This window comes from Rosa rugosa, chromosome 4, assembly GCF_958449725.1.
Source record: "Rosa rugosa chromosome 4, drRosRugo1.1, whole genome shotgun sequence".
Classification (NCBI taxonomy): Eukaryota; Viridiplantae; Streptophyta; class Magnoliopsida; order Rosales; family Rosaceae; genus Rosa; species Rosa rugosa.
This window is the reverse complement of record NC_084823.1, coordinates 33,566,159-33,588,475: the sequence shown is the minus strand read 5'-3', so window position 1 is coordinate 33,588,475 and position 22,317 is coordinate 33,566,159. Positions and strand designations below refer to the sequence as shown.

At 39.0% G+C, this 22,317-nt stretch overlaps 2 protein-coding genes, 2 long non-coding RNA genes and 1 pseudogene across 4 annotated transcripts; 4 read left to right on the top strand and 1 right to left on the bottom strand.

The window, feature by feature from the left end:
• Window positions 1–1,324: 1,324 nt before the first annotated feature.
• On the bottom strand, window positions 1,325–2,314 carry LOC133744687 (uncharacterized). The gene has a single exon (XM_062172754.1). The coding sequence runs from the start codon at window positions 2,312–2,314 to the stop codon at window positions 1,325–1,327; it is 990 nt and encodes a 329-aa protein (XP_062028738.1).
• A 1,081-nt stretch (window positions 2,315–3,395) lies between these two features.
• Window positions 3,396–5,139, top strand: LOC133743577 (uncharacterized). Its single transcript, XR_009863153.1, has 2 exons — window positions 3,396–3,746; window positions 4,230–5,139. It is a non-coding gene; the product is annotated as an uncharacterized LOC133743577 (long non-coding RNA).
• Window positions 5,140–9,001: 3,862 nt separating this feature from the next.
• LOC133742197 (probable disease resistance protein At4g27220) lies at window positions 9,002–14,020 on the top strand. Its single transcript, XM_062169875.1, has 3 exons — window positions 9,002–9,689; window positions 9,780–12,581; window positions 13,030–14,020. The coding sequence occupies exons 1-3, from the start codon at window positions 9,193–9,195 to the stop codon at window positions 13,682–13,684; spliced, it is 3,954 nt and encodes a 1,317-aa protein (XP_062025859.1). The 5' UTR covers window positions 9,002–9,192; the 3' UTR covers window positions 13,685–14,020.
• Window positions 14,021–15,936: 1,916 nt separating this feature from the next.
• On the top strand, window positions 15,937–17,809 carry LOC133706779 (uncharacterized). The gene is made up of 2 exons (XR_009844717.1): window positions 15,937–16,291; window positions 16,900–17,809. It is a non-coding gene; the product is annotated as an uncharacterized LOC133706779 (long non-coding RNA).
• A 708-nt stretch (window positions 17,810–18,517) lies between these two features.
• Window positions 18,518–21,273, top strand: LOC133745914 (probable disease resistance protein At4g27220; annotated as a pseudogene).
• Window positions 21,274–22,317: the final 1,044 nt, after the last annotated feature.

Here is a 22,317-nt window from a genome sequence, read left to right as displayed (position 1 = left end):
TTGATAAATCAATGCAAATTGATAACGGCAAATCACCTATTAAAGATTGAATCATTATCTTAAAGACTGAATCAATGTCTTTATTTCCTTTTGTATTAATTAGCTTGATTCTAGCTATCTGATTTTGTAACTGTTACTATCATTGAATCTCACAATCATTGTATATGGACCCAACTCTAATATAAATAGAAAAGCAATCTCAAGTTTGAGGTATGCAATCCAATTACAAAATCATTATCTTTCAAGAATCACTCCCGCAGCTGCCATGACTCACTTTGAGGCTCAGTCCCGCCGCGACTTCACCGAGCCACCTCCACCGCTCCACGCGGCTACCCCTCCTGGTTCTAGAGCTTAAGGTCCTCTTAAATCTTAATCGATTGTTTTTCCATCTTCATTTGGAGTTATTTGTGGGTTTACATTAATTGAATACGTTAGGCTTAGTCGGCTAGTTGCTTAGAGGAATAGCATACATTAATTAAATTTCCTATTATTGAATCAGGCCTATATTGAATACCTTCATCAATTCCTCCTGTTTCTGTGATTGTTTTTGTCTGACTTGTGCCCACAATCTATGATTATTTCTAAAATTGAACTATATATGCTGGTCTGACTTTGGTTCCAAAACGTACCTGGTTCTAAAATCAATATATAGCCTATCTATATTAATAGTTCCAAAACATGCTGAAAACTTTAGTTCTGCAAACGGTGAAAACTTCAGTTGGCTAATTGAATACCTTAGACTAATCGAATACCTTGCTTTTGTTGTGCAGATGGTGGTGGTGTTGGAAACGCCGACGGTTTGAATATTTTAGGCTAATCGGCTACCTTACTTTTCTAAAATTAGCCCAACTCATTTTTAATTCCTAGCTACGTCCCTGTGAAGGGTGGTATAGACAAGAGTGAAAACCCCTCTGTTGTGAAATTGAAGAAGGCGAGACAAGGGTTCTCGGTCCTGAAAAGACAGATACTTAGGGACCAAAATATATAATGTCAAGAATTACAAAAAGAGAATCATGGTGACTATGCAAAACGGTTTCATTATCAGAATGAGCAATATGACCAAAATGGTTTTTGTATTATGCATGAGTACAACCTTCATCCTTCATTGATGCCTAAGTCAAAAGTGGTGCTGATGATCATCAATTGGATACCTTGCCGAATTCGAAGGAATTAGAAAAACAGAGAATATCAACTTAAAATTTCTCACTTACATATATATTTGAAAGAAATGAATAGGAGGGCCACTGGATGTGTAGGACAATACGCGCTTTTTCTTTTTCTTTTTTTCTTTTTTTTTTTTTTTTTTGAGAAGAGAAAGAAAAAATTACAAAGCGAAGCCCCTACTACAACTGGAGCTAAAGTAATCAAAATTAAAAGCAGAAAAAGCGGAGAACGGCAACTTTTGCTTCCACGTCGTCGGGGTTGGAGAAGAATGGGCATGGTTAGTAACCGCATCAGCAACCAAGTTGGCTTCACGAGGAATGTGGATGAAGGCCACCTCCTCGAATTGACTGGAGAGGAACCAGATGTCTTTAAAGAGGGTTCTGAGCCTCCAAGGAACGGTACAATTATTTTTGGCAGCATCTATGATCAGCTTTGAGTCCCCTTCAACAATGAGCTTCTTGCACTTGAGAAGAAAGGCGTGATAAAGGCCGTCTCTTAGGGCGCTCCCTTCAGCAATGGGAACTGAAGAGGAGCCAAAGGATCTGGATCCGGCAAAAATAGGGTTTGCATCATGATCTCTAATCACAAATCCTGCGGCAGCTTTGTTCTTGTCTCGGACTGAGCCATCGAAGTTTAGTTTGAAAACTCCTGGAGGAGGAGGAGTCCACTTGATAATACCATAGTGACTGAGGGGAAAAGTATCCCTCACAAGATTGTTGTCTCTGAAACCAGCTTCCAGAGTAGCAGCAGCATGAACAACCATAATGGGGGAGACTGTTTTTTGTCTGAAAATAAGATTATTTCGAGCTTCCCAAATCTTCCAGCAAAGCACTATCAAATTCTCAGTGTTCACTTTATGGTAGCCCTTCCTGAACCAGGAAAGAAACCAGGCATCAAAGGAAGAAAAATCATAAATGTTAATACCCGCATTCTGCCAAACTCCAGAGGCAAAGGGACAGGAGAAGAAGACATGGTTTAAGTCTTCATCCCCCAGCCTACAGAGCTGGCAAACAGTGTCATTATTATCACAAAAACTAGCAATCCTTGTTTTAGTCTTTAACCTTCCCCTGGATAAGAGCCAAGCAAAGATTTTGACTTTAAAAAAGATTTTGACTTTAGGAGGAATATTCAATTTCCAAATTTCATTCATGATATTGACCTTGGGATGGGCTTGAATAGGATCAGTCTGAAGCCAAGTAGCGGATTTAATCGAAAACATCTTGTTTTTAAGTACTGAATTTATTTCTTCAAAAATCTGCGACCTCGCAAACATTGATCAATATTGAAAAGTTAGTTTGTTCTCAATGGTAGCATACAAAAGAAGGTTTAAAGACTCAAAAACAAAGTAAATATATAAGTCTTAAGTGCAAAATATATGAATTCAGATGAATACATCACTAACAAATAACAGTCTCAAAAATCCTATGAAGACCCAAAAAGAGATTAAAAAAAGTAAATCTCAAAGAGAGAACAACATTACTTTCATCTTAGAAACAATAATGCAGACATATATACAAAATTCACCAACAAGAAGTAAGAACTACATGGAAAATTAGACACAAAAATCTCTACTAGTATATATAAAGGGAGGCGCCAAATTTGGTATAAAAAGTTCTACCAAAAATGGAACTCCCTAGAATGCCCATGATATAGATAAAAATTGACAGATAATCAGATATGCAATGAAAAAAAAAATTAAAACGATAATGTGCAACAGACAAAGAGAAGTACGCGATCTAGCTTCTATTCAAATTCTCACAAAAGCAATTCCGTTCAGTTTCAAACTCCTCTCTATCCCAGTTTGTATAAAAAAAAACAAGTAGTGGAGAAGAAATCTTAATTACTCTTTCAATTGATTTCAATTTCTAACCACCTAATGAATTAATCTCAACTGTACGTTTTAGAATTTCAGGATAGTTGGATATTTGGAATTTCAATTTTCAACGAAAACAAGATTAATGCAATTATTGGTCAGATATTTTGTAAGTGTTATCTTTTTCTGCAATTTTGGAAAAATTTAAATTTCAGTCCTTACTTCATAGTAGAGTAGAGGAGATGAAATTTCATTTTCTGATTTTTAACAAATACGCCGTGTAATTAGGATATTAAAAGTACGCGTAGAGACCACTAAATTGCGTAGAGAAAACGCAATACAGACAACTAATACGCGTATATTGTACGCTTCATGTATCCTATATATTCGAAAATCGAAACGATACGCTCTGCTTCACTTTCTCTGATCATTTCTCTCTCTCGACCTCACCAACTCTTTCGCTCTCTCCATCTCCATCATGGCAAAGCTCTCTGATTCCCGCAATTCCAACCGTTCCGATCGCCGGAACAAATACCTGAAGCCGAATCTGGGTGGCCGGAAATCGGGTCCTCGGAAATTGGCGACTCTATTCCAGGGTTTGGGGCTCCAAGACAAAACCCCTTCTTCTTTCATGTTGTCGCCTACGTCAGCAAAGAGCCCTAGCCCTAACCCTAGATCTGGAATCCCGAGCGCACCTCCTACTCCCAATGCACCGGCGAGGCATGGTCTCCGGCCACCGTCTCGCCTCCGGGGCTCGGATATGCGGCAGGTTACGGCTGTTCTCTTCCAGAGTCAGATTTCTCTTTGCAATTTTAAGCCTTCTGCTAAAGTTTTGTTCTTTGAGGAAGAGGTGTCTGAGGCGCGTGTTTTGTTTAGTGGGTTAAGCCTAGATTCGTGATGGGTCCATTGCTGTTCTTGATTGTGTTGTTCTTAGTGAATGAAATTAAACCAGTCAAAAAAAAAAAAAAAGTAAAATTTATGTTTTGGGTAGTCGTGTTTATGGGTTTAAAGTCTTTAGGGGATCCAAATATCTCTGTGTTGTTGTGGTCTGGATAGGGAGTTTGCAGTTTTAGGAAGTCTTATGTGAATTAGGTGGCAAAAGAATTATGATGATGACCTTCTAATGGCAATGTCAATTTGAAAAGTGCTTGTCAGTGCTTTTTCTCTGGTAATGATTGTAATTGGCAGCGTTGCTTCGTATGGAGACTCCTAAAGTTTAGAACTTGTTCGTATGGATTGTTGTTGATGGCAGGCTTTTCACCGATGAATGCAGAATGCACAAGCAGTGTGGCAACCGCTGCCCTCTCTGTTGTGCTAGGTGTACTAGCTGCTATATATTGATTATCGTTTCAAAGGATGCAGGCATCCACGACAATTTGGGCTGCTTTCTGACCTACATGTGACTCTGTGAGTTTTATTCCTCCTTTTCTATGATTTTTAATGGTTTCTTGCTTTTCAACTTGAAATCCATTAATGTGTTCTGCATTTTGGGTAATGTTGTTCATGTGGAAGCCTAGGATAATATTTGGATAAGGTTATGGTTACTATGAAACCAATAAGGCTGTGAATGCAAAACTTGCTAGAAATGTTGTGCAGCTTAGTTGGAGTTTTGCTGCAGATGATTGGTGGCAGAGTCACTCTACTTGTGGTGTATTACAGAATGATTGTAGTGTTTCATTGAAGGGGATTCTCTACCATGCTTGGAGTTGGTCAAGTGTTGGAGGCGGAGCTTTGGTGCCGTCTCAAGGGTTTGGGATTGATTGGGTCGCAGGTCTCAGCTTGACTCCAACCTATTGACATTCTTCATCCTCTCTACGTTATTGTCAAGAATTTTCAGGTTATTGAAGAAGGATTTGCTTTATGGAACCAAACAAGCTTGGAGACAACTTGGCTGGGTTAGGGCATGATTCTAATCCTGGTTGCAGATTCTTCAATGTCCGTATTTCTGTTAGAAAGTGATTTCTCCAGCTCTGCTGATATTAGTTAGTTTTTCCCCCCTTCTTCTGGCTTTTGCGAACCCGTACATTTCCTCATGTATTGGTAGCAGTTGTTTTATTAGCTATCTGTACTACAGTAGCAATAGTAGTCATATGTAAACAGCTTCAACTTTATAATATTATTTTTCTTTTTCTGAATTCTGAAAAAACGAAGTTATGCTAGCACTCTTTACTTTTTTGTTTTTGATTTGGTGTACACGTGTACTGAATTAACAAACTAGATTACTAGAGAGATGGATCAAACAAAAAAGACCAAAGAGGAAAACTGAACCAGCAAAGCAAAGAAAAATTAATGCTGGCAATTCATGGAACAAAACTAATAGGGTAAATAAGACGGAGCAAAGTAAGGACTAATGCACAGTTGCACTGGTGCAAAATGAACATCACGACATTCCTTTGTAGAATTTATGAATAAATCGATGAGAACTGGAATGGTCCGTTTAAGGTCAGACGTCAAACAGCAATAGCTAGCTTTTCCAAACGAGTATCATGGATTGTTGGCATCATAAGAAGGTCGTCCATTTGAAGAAGTAGAAACTCACCAACTCACCAATCCCATCATCACCTCCAGATTTTGATGTCAACGTGAATGAGATCTCAATACCTGCGCAGAGATTAAAAACTTCAACAGTTCGAATTAAGAAGCTGTACTGGTTTGTTAATCAACGTTTAATTAGTTCATCCTAGTTATAAATCTCCATAATGATATAGTAATTATTCAATGGTCACATTTTGGATGAAGAAAAATTCAATGGTCTTTAGTAATATTCTAACAGCAGAGCAAATTAGCAATGCGTATAGAAGATTGGTTGATGAATATTGACGATACTGAACATAATATATAACATCCTCAAAACAAAGTTACTCTTTCTTTAATGTACTAGAGATCTCTGCAGATATTCTCCGATTTGCATAGTATTTAAATATCGGCAGTTTGGAAGTTCACCCTACCTCTGTAAACTATATATAATCTGAGTAAAATAGAGGTTACATAGCACACCATAACGATTCAGCTTCATTTGGCCAACTCAATGGAGCTTCATCTACCCAGCTTATGTGCATTTTGCTCTCTATACCCTCATGTGATTACCATTGTTCTTTTGATTACCTTTTCCCAACCTACCGTCGCTGTAAATGTATTGAGCAACGAAACTGACTGAGTCACCCTGTTCAAGTTCAAAGAATGAATCCCTTCACTTCGGCAATTGGCATGGAGTTACTTGTGGCACAAGGCATCAAAGAATATATAACAGCCTTGAAACTACGGCGGTTCTGACTTGCAAGGAACCATATCATCTTTCATTTGCAACCTCTCTTTTCTCAGGTTCATCAGCCTTTGAGATAACAGCTTCTTTGGCAAGATTCCACTGCAAGTTGATCATTTGTTCAGATCCGGCGTCTAAATCTCAGTAAAAACATGTTGGAGGGGGTAAAAACATCTAAACCTCTCTTTATAATTGAGAAATTTAATACTCGACCTCCTCCTCCCCAGACTCGTTGAATTGAATCTGAAATCTGTTTAGTCAGGGGAAAAGGAACCGATGAAACTATTTCCAATCTGTTTATTGAGTTGAAACGAATTTACTTAGTTTCATCTCAATTTTGTCCTAAGGTTTATGTAGATTTGTAAAATTGGGGACGAATATGCCACTCGTTTATCAGAAACCAAATACAACTTTACTTTACTGTAAAAGATTGGCTGTTTTTAATCTCGAATTTATATGCTACATTTGTTACTTATGTTAAGGCCTTTTTTATGTATGTGGTGAATGAAGATTCTTGTGAATTTTGTTTGAGAAAGAATGGCATCTCGATTTTGGACCCAGATATTTGTTCTTCCTCGATTGAATATCTTTTTTAAGTATTTGCTTAGTTTTAATGGGATCCTGAGAATGATTTTGACTTAATTTATATGTTCTTTCTCGATCTGAAATCGAAGTAACCCGTCCTAGGGTTCATGGAATAAATCCCTTCACTTCTGCAACTGGCATGGAGTTACTTGCGGCACAAGGCATCAAGGAGTAACAGCCTCGAAACTACGGGGTTCTGACTTGCAAGGAATCATATCACCTGACATTGGCAACCTCTCTTTTCTCAGGTTCATCAGCCTTCGAGATAACTGCTTCTCCGGCAAGATTCAACAGCAAGTTGATCATTTGTTCAGACTCCGGCATCTAAATCTCCGTAAAAACTTGTTGGAAGGGGAAATTGAAGAAAAGTAGAGAGAATTGGAAAAGAGAGAAAGCTCAAAGAGATATTTTCATTTCATTCTGCAAATCTGTTACAACCTGATCGTATTTATACACAAATATCTATATCTTAATTCCTGAAAACTAGGAGAGAATCATTTACATAATTCATGAAGATATAACAGAATTGTTATGGTTTTCTAGAAGAGATTATAACAGAATGGCTGGAGCTGTGATTTACGTTTTCTTTGTCTTCATGAGGAGTGATCTGGTGTGACTGCAGCTTATGATCAATAGAAATTCCAGTCAACCTGACCTTCTGCCAGGAACTGATCATCATAAGTTTGGGATCAAACCACCTTACCGGTGACTTTTGATCAGAGATTGGCTCACTGTTGAAGCTGGTGTACCTTAATCTTGAGACAAACAATCTGACAGGAGGCATCCCACAGTCCTTGGGAAATCTTTCATCAACTAAAGTACTTTGCTTAATGGGCACTATTGCAGAGGAGATGGGCCAACCGAAAAGCTTATCTACTTTTGCAATTGGTCCCAATAATCTCTCTGGTACAATGCCTCCCTGCCTTTTTAACATGTCAAACATGAATGCCTTCGCACTTGGAGCCTTGGATAATAAGTTCAAGGGCACTATTCCACCTACAATAGGCCTCAATATGTCTAGTCTGCAACGGATAATCCTTAGTGGAAATGAATTCTCTGGTCCAATCCCATCTTCATTTTCCAAAGCTTCTCAGTTGAAGTAGTTGATTTGATCGAAAATAATTTTGTGGGGGCAAGTTTCTAAAAGCCCTGGAAGTCTTCCGGATCGATCTAAAGTGGCTCGGTTTGAGTAACAACTCCCTAGGAAATGATTTGGGTTTTAATCTACTACACATTATTTATAAGTTCAATAACCATGTTTTATACACACTTCCCTATTTGAAAGAATGAATTCATAAAGCGTGAAAAAATGCAAACAAAGAAGGAAAAAAAGAAGTTATCTCCCCCATAGAGTTCCTCAAAGGGACATGTGGCAAGGAATATTGGAATCCCACAGTGAAATATCATCCTCCCCCGTAGTCTCTTATCCAAACACTGCCTAAAAACACTAAAAACACCAAACAAGACCGGCCGGATATGTTATGGCCTGATATTATATTGGAATCTCCCCCCCCCCCCCCCCCAACATAGAGGAGAAAGTCTTGCGTACGGCAGACGTAAAGTACACGTGGTACGGGCTGACCAATCAGACCCTTAGCAGGGGGGTATTTTGGGTATTTCACCTTTAAAAATCAGGAACATTTTCGGAATGAAGTAAAAGTTTTGTGGGTTATGATTGGGCAGCCGCACGGCCACGTGGTGCGGCTGCCGTACGCAAGAATTTTTCAACATAGAGTCCTTTATCAAAACACACGCCTAACAGATGTGCATTTGTTTTTATGTTCGTCTACAAAACACCAAACAAGACCGGCCGATCTGTAATGGACCGATATTATATTGGAATCCCAGCGAAATGTCATCTCCGCCCAATCGAGTCCCTTATCCAAATACTGCCTCAAAAAATGTGCACTTGTTTTTAATTGGGTCTCTAAAACATCAAACAAAACCGGGCAATCTGTAATGGACTGATATTTGGATACATCGATGTATCTTTAATTACAGATCGACCAATAAAAACAAATGCACAGATCGGCTGATATTTGGATACATCGAACATAAAATTAAAGATAATAATATTGGAGGTTCTGTGATATTATTATCTTTAATTTTCTGTTGGGTACATCGAAAGGTTAGGTCATACGCTCTTTGCCTTCGAGCTACTACACGGTGATCAAAGATGCTTGCTTCCTATATAAAAGAAGCTCATTTTTGTCTAGAATATGCAAAAGTCTCTTCTCCTAAAACGTCTATCAGCCACCACTCCTAGAACCTCCATCTTTCTTGTTGGTTTTTTTTTTTTTTTTTGCAGTTTCTTCTTTCCTTCCTTTTGTTCGCTGCTTGCCTTCGTTTTCTCTTTCGGTCGTTTTCAATGGCATCAAGCTCTAAAACAGCCTCTCCGTCATCATCAGCTCGTCAGTGGAAGTATGATGTGTTTTTGAGTTTTAGGGGTCCTGACACTCGCAAGAGTATCACATCCGAAATATACGATCGACTGCAAAACAGGAGAGGAATTAAAACATTCCTGGATGATCAAGATCTCGAGGTAGGGGATGCTATTTCTCCCAGTCTCCTAACAGCAATTGAAGAATCAAGGTTTGCAATTGTGATTCTCTCGCCAAACTATGCTTTTTCTACTTGGTGTTTGGAGGAACTTACAAAGATTTGTCAATGCATGGAAGACAACAGAGTTTTTCCACTTTTTTATAATGTCAATCCTACTGATGTAAGATATCAGAAGATGATCTTTGAAGAAGCTTTCACCAAGCATGAAATCTCTGGGAGATACGAATCAAACAAGTTGCAGCAATGGAGAGATGCTTTAAACAAGGTCGCCACTTTTTCTGGGTGGCATACAGACAAGTTTAAGTAAGCATATCATGAGGCTATCTTAATTACCAAGAGCTACAGTTTTATCTTTTGGATTATATTATATTTACACTTAATTCTTCCTTGTAGGACTGACAGAGAACTTGCTGATGCCATTGTGGACTTTGTCTGCACTAAAGTACTACCTACTGCAATTGAGTCCACCGGGGATTTCACAATATTTGAAGCAACAAGACAAGCCATGGATCAGCTTATGAGGGCATTAAAAGATAACAACGTCACTGCCGCTGGGGTGTACGGCATGGGGGGCGTTGGAAAGACAACCCTTGTGGAACATGTTGGTCAAGAAGCTCGGAAGCAAGGCCTTTTTGATCATGTGATTATGGTTAGAGTTAATCAAACCCCTGATTTGAAAAGAATTCAAGCCATTTTGGCTGATGGGCTAGGCATCAAATTGATGAACGAGACAGATGAGGGAAGAGCTTCTAGATTGTCTTCAGAGATATTGAGAAGAAATAAAATCCTTATAATCTTGGACAACGTTTGGGGTAGACTAGACCTGCCAAGCATAGGAATTCCCACCCACAACATGCTTCAGAGTTGCAACTCCAAAGTCCTACTTACCACAAGGATATGGAATGTTTGTCATGTCATGATGAGCCAAGACAATATCACCCTCAGTACCCTATCGAATGAAGATTCATGGACATTGTTTGTGAAATATGCAAGAAAGTCTTTTGAGTCGACCTATTTCGAGGATGTTGCGAGGAAGGTAGCTAGAGAATGTGGTGGTCTACCAATTGCATTGATAGCAGTTGCAATGGCACTTGGAGATAAAGACCTGACAGAATGGAAATACGCAGCTCAACGGCTAGAGAAGTCGCGTGCTGCCAACCTTGACGATAATGGAGAAGCATCCGAATGCATAAAACTAAGTTATGATTTCTTGAAAGATGAGGACTCCAAGTCATGCTTCTTGCTTTGTTGCCTATTCCCAGAAGACTATGACATCCGAATAGAAGACTTGTTCAAGTATGGGATCGGGAACGGATTGTTTCAAGATACTGACACAATCCAAGAAGCCAGAGGAAAAGCTGGTTCAGTGGCCAAGCACCTTACACATTCTAGCTTGCTTTTGGATAGGGGAATTGATGGATGTGTTAGGATGCATGATGTCATCCGGGATACAGCCATTCAAATTGCACGATCTGAAGACGAGTACGGATTTTTCGTAGAAGCTGGCTGTGGTTTGAAGAATTGGCCATGTCGATTGCGTGAAGGCCATTCTGGAATTTCACTCATGACGAACGACATTCGCCAGCTACCTGAAGAGCTGGTATGTCCGAAGCTCCAAATTTTATTGCTACAAGAGAATTATTTTTTAGATCAGATCCCTGATACTTTTTTCAAAAATACTAGTTTACTAAGAGTCGTCGATCTTAGTAACACTAGTATATCATCCCTATCCATGTCATTTATTCACCTAAGCAATCTCCAAGGTTTGTATTTAGATTCTTGCCAGAATATATCTGACATTTCCATACTGAAAAATTTTAAGAAGCTTGAGATTCTCAGTATGAAAAAGTACCCTCTAAAGGAATTGTCAACAGAAATAAGAAATTTGACCAATTTAAGGGTGTTGGATGTTAGTAGCCAGGGTTCAGTGCGTGGAGGTATCGTCAGAATTCCATCTGGGGTGATATCAGAATTGCGTAAATTAGAAGAACTGTGCTTGCAATGTGGATTTTGGGACTGGGGGAGTCAAGTTGAGGGAGAAGGAGAAACAACTAATGTTAGCTTTGATGAGGTAACTAGCTTATCATATTTGAACAGTTTGAAGGTTTGCATATCTGACGCGAAATGCATCCCTAGAAGGGTTTGGGTCAATCTGAGTTGGAATGACTTTGATATATGTATTGGTAGAGACAGGAACACCAGAAATATTATCAGAAACCAGCATGGTCAACTCTGGCGAGATGGTCATAAATATTCAAGATCTTTGGTTCTTGATACAACCATTTGTATGTTACCAGCTTGGTTTGTCAGCGTGGTGACAGAGAATACAGAGAGGCTAATGTATGTAAATTTCACAGGGTTAAATAACATTCTCGTGGAATATCACCATGGGATGTTACATAGTCTGAAGCATCTCTCAGTTATTGGTCCCAATGAGAGCTTGGTAACATTGATCAATTTGGAGGCAATACCAAGTATGCGAAATAAACCTGTGTTCGAGAAATTGGAAGAATTGCATTTGGAGAGTATGGGTTCCCTGAAGGAGTTATGTTCTAGTGAATTACCATCTAGGTCTCTCTGGAATCTGAAGGTATTGCAGGTACGTGATTGTCCTAAGTTGGGAAATGTCCTGTTACCATCAAAATTGTTACAGAGACTGGCAAATCTGGAGAACCTATTCTGTAAGCGTGTGCCTGAAATGGAATATGTGTTTGGATGTGAAGGATTTGAGCTAGAACAATCAAAACTGAGAAAGATGAACTTGTTTGAGCTAGAAGCAGTAAAAAGCATATGTAATGGTCCTGCTCCACCTGCAATGTTCCAAGCGCTTCACAGTTTGTCAATTTACCGATGCAAATTTCACGGATGTCTCTTCACATTTGATGTAGCTCAATGTCTTTTTCAAGTGGAAATCATTTCAGTACAGAGTTGCCCTATCTTGGAAAGAGTAATCGAAGCAAGCAAGGAATCAGAGCTCAGTAAGAAGACCGTTCTTCCAAAATTGAAGTACCTAGGCTTGGTGGATCTTCCTATGTTGTACAGTGGTAGTGCTGCTATTGATATGGAGTGTCCTTCATTGCAACACTTGTATGTGGAAGACTGCCCTCATGTTCCGGCCTCTGCTTATGACTTCGGGAGCAATAACCAAGTCATACTCAACGATCCACTGCATTACGCATCTCAGCAAGCCACAAAGTACTTTATCTGTCTTTATCTATATCATTTAACTTTTCTTTATTTTTATTTTTTTTAATTACATGGGGTCTTGAGCCAAAATAAAAACGAAAAGGATAAATAAACGGTGGAAGCCTGTTTTTTTCCATTATTAAATACTTATTTTTCTTTGTTATCATTTGTAATTATTGATCATAATCAACCAACTGTGGACAATTGATTTGTGGGAAGGAGGGAAAAAAAAAAAAAAAAATTTGTTCGTTATGTTAGCTAACGAAACCAGAATCCAGCCGGAATCGGAAATCTTGATTTCTTTAATCTGAATTTGCATCTTAGTTTAGAGTTTAGATTGAGAAGTGTTCTATTAAAATTTGTGAGAGACTTCATAATTTGCTGACTTTGTGAGAGACTTATTAATTTGCTGACAAATTTAATTTTCTCTTTCTTTGATTTCAAATTTGACCGGTAGATTTGGCACACCCCTATCAGCATGGGATACTCTCATCAAGCCACGTCTCAAGGTCGGGGAAAAGATCTTAACATCGATGGAGCCTGAAATGATGCAGAGGGTGGTTGAATTCACGGGGAAGATGTCTCAAATCATACAGACGAAGCCCGAATTTGCAAAGAAGTTTTTACCTAGTTCGTTAGCGAAGCCTGAATTGTTGGAGATGATGCCTAGACTGATGGAGTTGCTGAATGGAATTTTGACAGAGAAGAATCCTGAATCGATGGAGAATCTTATAGCGTTGGCGAATATCACTCCTGATCTGATGAATCATATACCTGCTGAGATTAGTGAGATGATGGATCTGATGACTAAATTGATGGAGGATACGAACTTTATCAAGTCCTTGCCTGGAATCGTGGAGAACATCCCTGGAATCATGAACTTGCCTCGAATCATAGAGGACTTTCCTCGATTGTTTGAGATTTTGCCAATGACTGGATCGGTGGAGAATATGCCTGGAATCATGGAGGGCTTTGCTCAATTGATTGAGAATTCGCCTCAGATGGCTGAATCGTTGAAGGACTTTGCTCAATCGGTTGAGAATTTTCGGAATTTGCCTCAAATGACTGAATGGATGGGAATCATGGAGAACTTATCTCAGATGACTGAATAGGAGAATATGCCTCATGGAGAATCATGGAGAATTTTCTGAATTTGCCTCAAATGACTGAATGCATGGGAATCATGGAGAATTTACCTCAGATTACTGAATAGGAGAATATGCCTCGGGATATGACCGAGATTTTAAGCATGTTGGAGAGTGTACTTGACGCTCGACCCAACAGTAATTCGGCTGAACAATAAGACCCTAGTCACCCTACTACTTGTGCATTATGTGCTTCAAAGTCTGTAAGTAGAAATATACTTGCGTATGGAGAAAAAAATTGTAGTATAAACATGTTGCGTATGTTTACAAAGTTTTACCATGAATGTTTATTTATTTTCTCTCCGGTTTGTTTTCTTATGCCAATGGCACGTCATCTTTTCATGATCTATCTGGCATTGGAAGATGCTTTCATCAGGTAGACGCTGATGGCATCAAGGGAACTGGAACGACCCTCCAACTTAGCTTTGAACCTGACAGGGGACTAATAGCCACCCAAAAGAGAGATATGGTGATTGCCTAAGACCAGACCACACAAACACAATGGATACAGATGTGCCAGACACTGAACACTCTCCAAGCAATTTGCTTCTTTGTGGTATGACACTATAAAATGTGAGACAAACAGCAGCAGCTATTCCAATCAAGTTTGTCATCATGATCCAACGACGTCCATTTCAAGATGCAGAGATCCACAAATATCATCACCTCCAGATTTATGTCGATGTGAACGTGATCTCAATACCTGCTATGACCTTTAGAAGACCTTGAAAGCCAAGATGGCACTCGTTCCTCCAATCAACCAAAACTGCTCCTTCCTCCACTGCTCTTCTAGTATGTCAATGTGATGCCTGATATGTATATCAGGAAGGTAATGTTGAGTGATTGAACTATGAACTGGCCAAAAAGGAGTGGAAGTGCTGGAAGGAAGCAGTAGACAATGAGAGAGAGAGAGAAAAAGCGGAAGGGTATACATATATTCCAACGTTGAGGTATGCTATCCTTGGTAGAAATTTCAGTTTGGTGATTGCAATCACTGAGATTGATTGGGGCAGTCCCTCGAAACACATCTCTATTCGTTACACAATAAACAGACCTCCATTATGCATCCTACAACGGTACAATCTATCACAACATCTTCAGTTACTGAACCGTACATCCGGCATTCCGGCCAATGCGTTGGCCCCATTCATTCTTATTGTCGTACCAGCAAGAAATGACATCGATTGCCTCTGCAACTGTCAACGCATCAAGAAGCCGACGAGGAAATGTGAGTTCTACCAAAAATGGAACTCACTAGGATGCCCATGATACGATATAGATAAAAATTGACAGATAATCAGATATGGAATGAAAAAAAATGAAAAAATTAAAAGGATAACGTGCAACAAACAAAGAGAAGTACGCGATCTAGTTTCTGTCCACGTTCGCACAAAAGCAGTTCAGTTCAGTTTCAACTCCTCTCTATCTCAGTTTGTATAAAAAGGAAATAGTGGAAAAAAAATAAATTTAGATATTCTGCAATTAATTTCAAGTTCTAACCACCTAAGGGCATCTTTAGCAATGCTAGCAATTTTTAAGTCAAATTTTAGCCAAAATAGCTAAAAAGTCATTTTGGCTAGCCATTTTAGAAACATATCTGTATCAGTGCTCTATATTTTAGCTAATTTTAAATTTATATTATTTTTAAAATGAAGATTAAATAATTTAAATGTATTTATAAATTATATAAAATAACTCAAAATGAATGTTTGAAATTATGGAGAGCCTTATCTCGCTTTCTATATTTAGGAGTGAGATAGCCAAAAATTATAATGGAGAGTCACTTAGGAATTTGGTGCTGCTGCTAAAATTTATAAAAAAAACTAAACATGCTCTCTAAAATAGCTAAGGAGCCAAAATAGAGAGTCTGCTAAAGATGCTCTAATGAATTGATTTTAATTGTACGGTTTAGGGTAGTTGGAGATTTGGAATTCCAATTTTCTACGAAAACAAGATTTATGCAATTGTTATTTTCAAAAAAAAAAAAGATTAATGCAATTTTGGAAAAATTTCAGTCCTTACTTCATAGTAGAATAGTAGAGATGAAATTTCATTTTCTGATTTTTAACAAATACGCCGTGTAATTAGGATATTAAAAAGTACGCGTAGAGACCACTAAATTGCTTAGAAAAAACGCAATACAGACAATTAATACGCGTATATTGTACGCTTCATGTATCTTATATATTCGAAAATCGAAACAATACGCTCTGCTTCACTTTCTCTGATCATTTCTCTCTCTCTCTCGACCTCACCAACTCTTTCGCTCTCTCCATCTCCATCATGGCAAAGCTCTCTGATTCCCGCAATTCCAACCGTTCCGATCGCCGGAACAAATACCTGAAGCCGAATCTGGCTGGCCGGAAATCGGGTCCTCGGAAATTGGCGACTCTATTCCAGGGTCTGGGGCTCCAAGACAAAACCCCTTCTTCTTTCATGTCGTCGCCTACGTCAGCAAAGAGCCCTAGCCCTAACCCTAGATCTGGAATCCCGGGCTCACCTCCTACTCCCAATGCACCGGCGAGGCATGGTCTCCGGCCACCGTCTCGCCTCCGTGGCTCGGATATGCGGCAGGTTGCGGCTGTTCTCTTTCAGAGTCAGATTTCTCTTTGCAATTTTAAGCCTTCGGCTAAAGTTTTGTTCTTTGAGGAAGAGGTGTCTGAGGCGCGTGTTTTGTTTAGTGGGTTAAGCCTAGATTCGTGATGGGTCCATTGCTGTTCTTGATTGTGTTGTTCTAAGTGAATGAAATTAAACCAGTCAAAAAAAAAAAAAAAAGTAAAATTTATGTTTTGGGTAGTTGTGTTTATGGGTTTAAAGTCTATAGGGGATCCAAATATCTATGTGTTGTTGTGGTCTGGGTAGGGGGTATGCAGTTTTAGGAAGTCTTGTATGAATTAGGTGGCAAAAGAATTATGATCATGACCTTCTAATGGCAATGTCAATTTGAAAAGTGTTTGTCAGTGCTTTTTCTGTGGTCATGATTGTAATGTATGCATTTTTAGGAAGTCTTGTATGAATTAGGTGGCAAAAGAATTATGATCATGACCTTCTAATGGCAATGTCAATTTGAAAAGTGTTTGTCAGTGCTTTTTCTGTGGTCATGATTGTAATTGGCAAGTGGTGCTTCGTATGGAGACTCCTAAAGTTTAGAACTTGTTCTTATGGACTGTTGTTGATGGCAGGCTTTTCACCGATGAATGCAGAATGCACAAGAGGTGTGGCAACCCCTGCATTCTCTGTTGTGCTGGATGTACTACCTGCTATATAATGATTATCTTTTCAAAGGATGCAGTGCATCCATGAAAATTTGGGATGCTCTCTCTATGATTGTGAGTTATATTCCTCCTTTTCTATGATTTTTATTGATTGGCTGCTTTTAAACTTGAAATCCAATACCATTCTGCATTTTGGTGTTCCTTGGCAATGCTTTTTTGCTGCTTAGCATTTAAGGAAATGCCGATGCAAGATTTTTTTGGGTAATGCTTTTCATGTGGAAGCCTAGGACATTTTGCAGATAAGTTTGTGGTTACTATGAAGCCAATAAGGCTGTGAATGCAAAATTTGCTAGAAATGTTGTGCAGCTTAGTTGGAGTTTTCCTGCAAAGGATTGATGGCAGAGCCACTCTGCTTCTGGTGTATTACAGAGTGATTGTAGTGTTTCATTGAAGGGGAGAATCTCTGCCATGCTTGGAGTTGGTCAAGATTTGGATGCAGAGCTTTGGGGACTTTTAAAGAGATTGGGATTGGATTGGGTTGCAGCTCTCAGCTCGATTCCAACCTATTCACATGCTTCATCAGAGGATTTGCTATACAGAACCAAAAAAGCTTGGAGACAACTTGGCTGGGTTAGGGCATGATTGTAATCCTGGTTGCAGATTTTTCAATGCCCCTATTTCTGTTAGAAAGGGATTTCTCCAGGTCTGCTGATATTAGTTAGGTTCTTCTTATCTTTTGACCTCTGCGAACCCATATATTTTCTCATGTATTCGACTATTGGTAGTAGTAGTTTTCTTGGCTATCTGTACTACAGTAGCTATAGTAGTCATATATGTAAACAGCTTCAACCTTATAATATTATTTCCTTTTTCTGAATTCTGAAAGAAGTTATCTTAACACTATACTTTTTTGCGTTTTGTTTGTTGTACTGAACAGATTAGAGAGATAGATAAAACCAAAAAGACCAAAGAGGAAAACTGAACCAGCAAAGCAAAGAAAAATTAATGCTGACAATTCTAAGAACAAAACCAAACAGGGTCAATAAGACGGAGCAAAATAAGGACTAATGCACGGTTGCACTGTTGCAAAACGAGCATCGCAACATTCCTTCGTAGTTTATACATAAATCGATGAGAACTGGAATGGTCCTTTCGAAGTTAAACGTCAAACTGCAATGGCTAGCTTTTCCAAACTAGTATCATGAATTGGTGGCATCATAAGAAGGTCGTCCATTTGAAAAAAGTAGAGATTCACCGACTCACCAATCCCATTTCTGTCTTTTGATGTTATTACTTTTACTTTTTTCGTGGGTGGGTGTGAATAGAAAAGATAAAGAGGGCTCCTTTTGCTACATTTGATAGTAGCCATGAGTCGTAAAGTAGTAAAGCAATCAAGTTGCTTAATTTATAAACAACTATGAACTCGAAAAAAAAAAAAAAAAAAGGACGCTGCTAAAGGTGTTGTGGCTACGTATACTTAGTCCGCAAGTTTCGGTAAGCTTATTTAATTAAAGTCCTTGGTTTATGCATCACTTTGATAAAATCTGGATCGATGTTTGATAAAGTCTCTTTACCTCAGGGCTACTACACGGTGATCAAAGATGCTTACTTGTTATATAAGATGCTCATTTGTCTAGAATCTCCAAACCTAAAACGTCTATCAGCCTCCACTCCTAGAACCTCCATCTTTCTTGCTGGGTTCTTTTCAGTTTCTGTTTTCCTTCTTATTGTTCGCTTCTTGCCTTTGTTTTCTCTTTCGGTCGTTTTCAATGGCATCAAGCTCTAAAACAGCCTCTGCATCAGCATCAGCTCATCAGTGGAAGTATGATGTATTTTTGAGTTTCAGGGGTGCTGACACTCGCAGGAGTATCGCATCCGAAATATACGATGGACTGCAGAACAAGAGAGGAATTAAAACTTTCATGGATGATCAAGATCTTGAAGTAGGGGATGTTATTTCTCCCAGTCTCCTAACAGCAATTGAAGAATCAAGGTTTGCAATTGTGGTTTTCTCGCCAAACTATGCTTTTTCTACTTGGTGTTTGGAGGAACTTACAAAGATTTGTCAATGCATGGAAGACAACAGAATTCTTTCCCTTTTTTATAATGTCAATCCTACTGATGTAAGATATCAGAAGATGACCATTAAAGATGCTTTCACCGAGCATGAAATCTCTGGGAAATACGAATCAAAGAAGTTGCAACAATGGAGAGATGCATTAAACAAGGTCGCCACTTTTTCTGGGTGGCATGCAGACAAGTTTAAGTAAGCATATCATGAGGCTATCTTTATTACCAAGAGCTACAGTTTTATCTTTTGGATTATATTATATTTACCCTTAATTCTTCCTTGTAGGACTGATAGAGAACTTGTTGATGCCATTGTGGACTTTGTCTGCACTAAAGTCCTACCTACTACAACTGAGTCCACCGGGGATTTCACAGTATTTGAAGCAACAAGACAAGCCATGGATCAGCTTATGAAGGCATTAAAAGATAACAAGGTCACTGCCGTTGGGGTATACGGCATGGGGGGCGTTGGAAAGACAACCCTTGTGGAACATGTCGGTCAAGAAGCTCGGAAGCAAGGCCTTTTTGATCGTGTGATTATGGTTACAGTTAATCAAACCCCTGATTTGAAAATAATTCAAGGCATATTGGCAGATAGGCTAGGCATCAAATTGATGAACGAGACAGATGAGGGAAGAGCTTCTAGATTGTATTCAGAGATAATGAGAAGAAACAAAACCCTTATAATCTTGGACAACGTTTGGGTATAATAAACCTGCCAAGCATAGGAATTCCCACCTACGACAATCTTCAAAGTTGCAACTCCAAAGTCCTACTTACCACAAGGAGACAGAATGTTTGTCATGCCATGGCAAGCCAAGAAAATATCATCCTCAATAGCCTATCGAAAGAAGATTCATGGACATTGTTTGTGAAATATGCAAGAATGTCTTTTGAATCAACCGATTTCGAGGATGTCGCAAGGAAGGTAGCTGGAGAATGTGGTGGTCTACCAGTTGCATTGATAGCAGTTGCAAGGGCACTTGGAGATAAAGACTTGACAGAATGGAAACACGCAGCTCAACGGCTAGAGAAGTCGCAAGTTGCCAACCGTGAAGATGAAGGAGTTGCATTCAAATGCATAAAATTAAGCTATGATTTCTTGAAAGATGAGGACTCCAAGTCATGCTTCTTGCTTTGTTGCCTATTCCCAGAAGACTATGACATCCAAATAGAAGACTTGTTCAAGTATGGGATCGGGAAAGGATTGTTTAAAGATGCTGCCACAATCCAAGAAGCCAGAGGAGAAGCTGATTTAGTGGCCAAGCACCTTATACATTCTAGCTTGCTTTTGGATAGTGAATATGATGGCTGTGTTAGGATGCATGATGTCATCCGGGATACAGCCATTCAAATTACACAATCTGAAGATGAGGATGGATTTCTGGTAAAAGCTGGCTGTGGTTTGAAGAATTGGCCATGTCGATTGCGTGAAGGCCACTCTGCAATTTCAGTCATGAAGAATGACATTCGCGAGCTACCAAAGGAGCTGGTATGTCCGAAACTCCAAATTTTATTACTACAAGAGAATGATGATTTAGATCAGATCCCTGATACTTTCTTCAAAAATACTAGCTCACTAAGAGTCATAGATCTTAGTTACACTAGTATATCATCCCTATCCAAGTCATTTATTCACCTAAGCAATCTGCAAGGTTTGTATTTAGATTCTTGCCAGAATATATCTGACATTTCCATACTGAAAATTTTTAAGAAGCTTGAGATTCTCAGTATGAAAGAATACCCTCTAAAGGAATTGTCAACAGAAATAGGAAATTTGACCAATTTAAGGGTGTTGGATGTTAGTGGCAAGGGTTCAGTGGGTGAAGGTATCGTCAGAATTCCCCCAGGGGTGATATCAAAATTGTGTAAATTAGAAGAACTGTGCCTGCACTGTGGATTTTGGGACTGGGGGAGTAAAGTTGAGGGAGAAGGAGAAACAACTAATGTTAGCTTTGATGAGGTAACTAGCTTACCATATTTGAACAATTTGAAGATTTGCATATCTGATGTGAAATGCATCCCTAAAGGGGTTAGGATCAATCCGAGTTGGACTGCTTTGATATATGTATTGGTAGAGACAGGAAGACCAGAAAAATTAACAGAGAATTGCGCCATCTATCCTGGCATGATGGTCCTGTATATTCACGATCTTTGGTTCTCGATACAACCATTAGTATGTTACCAGCTGGTTTTTCAACGTGGTGACAAAGAATATAGAGAAGCTAGTGTATGCGAATTTCACAGGGTTAAATAACATCTTCATGGAATATCACCATGGGAGGTTACATAGTCTGAAGCATCTCTCTGTTATTGGTCCCAATGAAAGCTTGGAAGCATTGTTCCTTGTGGACATACGAAGGAGGGATCAAAATAAAGCTGTGTTCGAGAAATTGGAAGAGTTGCATCTGGACAGTATGGATTCCTTGAAAGAGTTATGTCCCGGTGAATTACCATCTAGGTCTCTCTGGAATCTGAAGGTATTGAAGGTATGTGCTTGTCCTAACTTGGGAAATGTCCTGTTACCATCACAATTGTTACAGAGACTTTCAAATCTGAAGAACCTATATTGTAAGTGTCTGCCTGGAATGGAATATGTGTTTGGATGTGAAGGATTCGAGATAGAACAATCAAAACTGAGAAAGATGGAGATGTTTGAGCTAAATGCAGTAAAGAGCATATGTAATGGTCCTGCTCCACCTGCAATGTTCCAAGCACTTACAAGTTTGTACGTTTACCGTTGCAACTTTCTAGGAGGCCTCTTCACATTTGATGTAGCTCAATGCCTTTCTCAACTGGAAATCATTTTTTTAGAGAGTTGCCCTAATTTGGAAAGAGTAATCGAGGCAAGCAAGGAATCGGAGCTCAGTAAGAAGATCGTTCTTCCAAAATTGAAGTATCTAGTCTTGGTGCATCTTCCTATGTTGTACAGTGGTAGTGCTGCTATTGATATGGAGTGTCCTTCATTGCAACACTTGTATGTGAGAGAGTGCCCTCATTTTTCAGCCTCTGCTTATGACTTCGGGAGCAATAACGAAGTCATACTCAACGATCCACTGCATTTCGTATATCAGCTAACCACAAGGTACGTACTTCATTTGTCTATATCTATATCATTTAACTTTTCTTTAATGTTCTTTTTTTTTTTTTTTAATTACATGGAGGTCTTTTTTTGAACGCGTGGGGTGTCAATCCATTAATAGTAAAGTAGGAAACATTACAAATATGACTCATCCGGACTCCGGGCAACGACAGAATAGAGCCATGAATGAGTAATGTTGGTGCGAAAAAATTCGGGAGAGTGATTACCCAACA